Genomic DNA, 5,228 nt, shown 5'->3' on the forward strand with positions numbered 1-5,228 from the left:
TTCTCTAGCTGGCGATAGTCCTCTTTGGCAGCTTTATTGGACGTATTCCGTCGTGTATTGTATCGCAGGAGCATCATTTCTGTGGTGGTGGCGGAGCTTTTTTTAGGGCAGACCGAGTGTTCGTTAGGGCGAACCTACATCCTCCGGGGTTGTGCATTCCTTTAGGTATTCTCTGCTCTTTTCCTCTTCCTTACTTAGCACTGTTTTCCTGCTTGTAGCCTAAGTTTGAAACGTATTTCCTTGCAGGTTTGGTTGTGGGAGCATCTGTTCATGACCCCTCAGCTTTTATGGCCGCACTCCCATCGCGGTGATGTGCTACGCTTGTTGCTTGACAACCTTCCCCTTGGTGCTGAGGCTACTGAGTCACTATACCATTGTATGCTCACTCAGCTGCGAGGGTGGGAGATCAGTTGGGAGGCTCCCTGGCTCCATCGCTCTCTGTTGATTTGTAGTATTGCTCGTACTTCTTTACTGCTGCTGGGGCTTCGGGGGTACTGCTCCTATCATCCTGTACGCTTCCTTCGACAGTTCGGCTTTTGGGAGGATGTTCCAGAGTTTGCTTTCTTAGGATTCGGTCATGCTCCTCTTCTTTCTGATTTGCCTGCTTTGTATAGGCGAGTTTGGATTTCCTGGCAGGGCTCCTTGGATGCGATGATGTTGGAGCTCGAGTCTTGGGCTCCTCCTCAGGCAACCGTACTGTACCGGCGATGAGTGGCAGAACAGTCATTATATCGTCAGGTCCCTGGTTGGCATTTGGAGGACGAGATTGCTGATAAGGACATGGTGGGCGATGCTGCTTCCTCCTCCTCGTGCGTTGATGATTCGTTTGAGGCTTTCGAGGAACGTCATTTCATTGATCCGTCTTTCTTACTAGCCACACATGGTCACCTGATTTTTGAGGTCGCTGTCCTCCGCCACACTTGTGAGGATATGGCTCGTCGGCTCGCCGTGGGACGACGATATGACGAGAGTATGTTTGTGGCACATCGTCTAAAGAGGGATGGGGTCTTCTACCTGCGCAAGGAGGTAGAGAGGCTCAGACAGAAATTATCACTGTATGAGAGGTAGGAGCTTACCTTTGATCCCTTTTTTCGATCGACTGCTTATTTTTGTATGCATGAAGGATTTTGTTTTTGATATAAAAAGAAAGAAAAACAGTGTATTTGTAAGAAGGATGAAATATTTTTATTTTGTGCCAAATTTGTCAATGTACGCTTGTGTTTGGATTTATGCTTTGGATGATTGGGATCAGAATCTTAAGCTTAGCCCATGTTGTATGCAATATCCTAGATTGTGTTCCTAGGGTCTTAGTTCCTTGAAAGGGTGTCTGGAATCACATCCCCGGATTTGAGCAGAGTTTGATAGAGAATTGATCTATAGTTGATCTTTCCTTTATATCTCGCTGTGGTGCTTGCTGCCTTGACTTCTTCTGTGCCTGCACTTTTATTTTTATTTTTTCCTTTTTCTAGTCATTTTTGCTCGTAATGCCCTTTCGGGTTTTCACTACGTCTAGTTCTTCCCGTCGTTTTTGCCCATAGTGTCCTTTCAGATTTTCACTACGTCTCAGGTTTTTGATCTTACCTGCCCCTTGACAGTTGTGCTATTTTTACCCTTGGCGCCTTTTCAGGTTTTCACCAAGTCCGTTACATGTTCGCTGTTTTTACTCGAGGCGCCCTTTCGGGTTTTCACCTAGCCCTTTTTTCTTAGACATGTCCTTCTCTCTCTGTTTTTTTTAAGTGCTGTGGGAGATGGAGAGACCTCTTTCATAGCCGGCCGACTAGTTACCTTTCTGTCCTTGTCTTTGATTACAATCGTAAGCTGGTTTCTGGTTGGGTTATTTGGGGGATGTGGTATAGGCTTATTCTCTCCTTTCTGGGTCTTCTTTTTGAGATCTTCTTTTCTTTTTCTCTTTCTTTTTTTTCTTTCTTTCTGCTTTCTCGCTTTTTTCTTCTCTTTTTTTTCTTTCTTTTGTGGGAGAGACGATTGATGTTTCTGATGGGAGAGGTGGCGGATACATTTTTTATTTTTGATGGGGGAGTGAGGGATGCAGCTTTGCGATTGTTAATCATTGACAAGGTTAGGTATAGTTACCCATGATAGATTTTCATGTTATTGGCGTTGATGGGCTCAGAAAGATCCTCTCCTTGGAAATTAATAAGCCGGAGAGCACCTCCTGGGAGTACTTCTCGAATGATTAGCGGTCCTTCCCACGAGGGTTTAAACTTTTCTCTGGGATCTGGTAGATGCGGTGACAAGATACGCTTGTCGCCGACCTTGAAACTCCTCTTCTGGACCCTCTTGTTGTAGGCTCGAGCGATCCTTCTTTGATAACATTGGGAGTGGCTTAGCGCTCACATGCGCTTTTCATCTACCAGATGCAGTTGATCATATTTTGCGTATTGCCACTCGCCTTCCTCGACTTCGCTTTCCAACAATATCGGCAGTGATGGGATTTCGATTTCGACTGGCAGTACTGCTTCCATTCCATATACGAGTTCGTAAGGAGTTGCACCTGTAGCAGACTGTGCAGACGTCCAATAGGCAGAAGCATTTTTGACTAATCACGATATGTCTTTACCATCTTCTCCAGTATGCGAATGACAGCTTTGTTTGCGGCTTCGACCCCACTGTTCATTTGAGGACGGTAGGGGCTTGACCGATGCCGTTGAATCTTGAACTTGTCAAGGAAATCGCCCATCCTTTTATTGATGGACGGAGTTCCGTTGTCAGTAATAATGGCCTGAGGGACCCTGTAGCGACTAATGATGTTGTTCTTCATAAACTTGACTACATGAGATGCTGCTATGGTGGTGTAGGATGCTGCCTCTTATCCATTATGTGAAGTAGTCTACCGCCACCAGAATGTATTCATGCCCATTTGAAGCTTTGGGGTTGACCTTGCCGATAATATCTAGTCCCCATATAGAGAAGGGCCATGGTGCTATCAGGTTGTAGAGTTCGGAAGCAGGGGCATGGATCTGGTTTGCGTGCTCTTGACACTTGAAACATTTCCTAACGTGTTTACAACAATTTATATCCATCATAAGCCAATAATAGTCGAGTCGTAAGATCTTCTTTGCCATCATGTGTCCATTCATGTGTGGGCCACATAGTCCTTCATGGATTTCTAACATGATCTGTGCCGCTTCTGTCTCATCCACACAGCGGAGAAGGACTTGGTTGAAGGATCGCTTGTAAAGAATGCCCCCAGTGATTACGAACTGTGCCGCTAGCCATTGGATGGTGCGTCGATCAACTGGCATTGCTCCTTCCTGGTACTTTTGATGTTCGAGGTATTTCTTGATGTCCATGTACCACGGCTGATCATTTGAGGGAGGTTCTGCTTCATCAATCTGTAGGCAGAATGCGGGTTCCTCTTGGAGTTCGACGGTGAGTTCCCATTCAGTAACTCCTTTCGGAATTTCCAGCATTAAGGGGAGGGTGGCCAAAGCATCTACAAATTGGTTCTTAATTCGGGGCATGTAAGAGAATGTGATCTCCTCGAATTCCTCGGCTAAATTTTCCAGGTAGACATGATATGGAATCAACTTTTCATCTTTGGTCTTCCAATCACCATTTATCTGATTGATGATGAGTTGTGAGTCTCCAAAGACTCCTAACTTCTTCACATTGAGGATGATGGTTTCTCTTATACTAGCGATGCATGCTTCATATTCAGCTACGTAGTTGGTGCATTGAAATGCCAGCCTTCTGGATATGGGAATTGGGACGTCCTCAGGAGAATAAAGTATGTCACCTACTCCACTTCCTTTTGAGTTTATGGCTCCATTGAAGAAGAGTGTCCACTCTCCTGCCTTTCTTCCTTCTTCCTCCTTAATCAGGAGAATATCCTCGTCGAAAAAGAAGGTCTTTAATGGTTGATAATCCGGCAGAGAGTGGGCTGCTAAGTGGTCGGCCAATGTTTGCCCCTTGATTACTTTCTGGGTGACATAAGTGATGCTGAACTCTGAAAGCAATAGCTGCCATTTTGCGATCCTACCCGTTAGTGCCGGCTTTTCGAACAAGTATTTCAACGGGTTCATGCGAGCGAGCAGAAGGATCGGGTGAGCGATCATATAGTGTCGTAGTCGTTGTGTTGCCCAGACTAGGGCAAGGCACGTTTTCTCTAAGCTAGAATATTTGGCTTCATAGCTTATGAATTGTAGGCTTAGATAGTAGATTGCTTGCTCTTTTCTTCCTGTATCATCGTGTTGGCCAAGAACATATCCAATTGCTTCTGCTGCGACGGAGATATATAGCAATAATGGCCTACCCGGAGTAAGTGGCATGAGCACTGGAGGATTTAGCAGGTATTTTTTGATCTTGTCGAAGGCCGCTTGGCAATCGTCATTCAATTCTTTTGGCGAGTTCTTCCATAACAGTTTGAATATGGGCTCACAGACCGAAGTGAGCTGTGCGATGAATCGGCTGATATACTGGATCTGTCCGAGGAAGCCTCGAATTTTCTTTTCAGTCTTAGGCGGCGGTATTTCGATGATTGCCTTGGTCTTAGTCTCATCAACCCGGATACCATCTTCGCTGACAATAAAACCTAATAGCTTGCCCCCGGTTGCACCGAAGACACACTTTTGCGGGTTGAGGCGAAGCTTAAATTTTTCTAGCCTGTTGAAGAGATTCTCAAGGTCTTCGAAGTGTCCGTCGATCGTGCGAGACTTGACGATCATATCATCCACGTAAACTTCCATCTCCTTGTTTATCATATTATGGAACAAGGCAGTCATGACTCGTTGATATGTAGCTCCGGCATTCTTCAGTCCGAAGGGCATAACTTGATAGCAGAAAGTTTCCCATGGTGTAATAAAGGAAGTCTTCTCTCGATCTTCGATGACCATCTTGATCTGGTTGTAACCGGAGAAACCATCCATGAAAGAGAAGATCTTGTGTCCAGCAGTGTTATCTACCAGTGTGTCGATGTGAGGTAGAGGAAAATCGTCTTTAGGGCGTGCTTTGTTGAGATCTCTGAAGTCGATGCACATCCTGACTTTCCCATCCTTCTTTGGAACTGGTACGATGTTTGCGAGTCATTCCGGGTAGTTGAAGACTACCAAGAATCCCGCGTTGTATTGCTTGATGACTTCATCACGAATCTTTAGGGCCCATTCTGGCTTCATTCTTCGTAGCTTTTGCTTGATAGGCTTCATGTCTGGCTTTGCTGGCAAATGACGCACCACCAGATCTTCATCGAGGCCTGGCATATCTTCGTAAGA

At 45.5% G+C, this 5,228-nt stretch overlaps 1 protein-coding gene across 1 annotated transcript; it reads right to left on the reverse strand.

Annotated features, from left to right (window-relative positions):
- Positions 1-2,351: 2,351 nt before the first annotated feature.
- Positions 2,352-4,997, reverse strand: LOC131217661 (uncharacterized). Its single transcript, XM_058212611.1, has 3 exons — positions 3,133-4,997; positions 2,579-2,750; positions 2,352-2,522 (listed from the first exon to the last, which is right to left on the reverse strand). Exons 1-3 carry the CDS (start codon positions 4,995-4,997, stop codon positions 2,352-2,354), a joined length of 2,208 nt encoding a protein of 735 aa, XP_058068594.1.
- Between the last annotated feature and the right edge of the window lie 231 nt (positions 4,998-5,228).

The sequence above is a fragment of the Magnolia sinica genome, chromosome 10, assembly GCF_029962835.1.
Source record: "Magnolia sinica isolate HGM2019 chromosome 10, MsV1, whole genome shotgun sequence".
NCBI classification, from domain to species: Eukaryota; Viridiplantae; Streptophyta; class Magnoliopsida; order Magnoliales; family Magnoliaceae; genus Magnolia; species Magnolia sinica.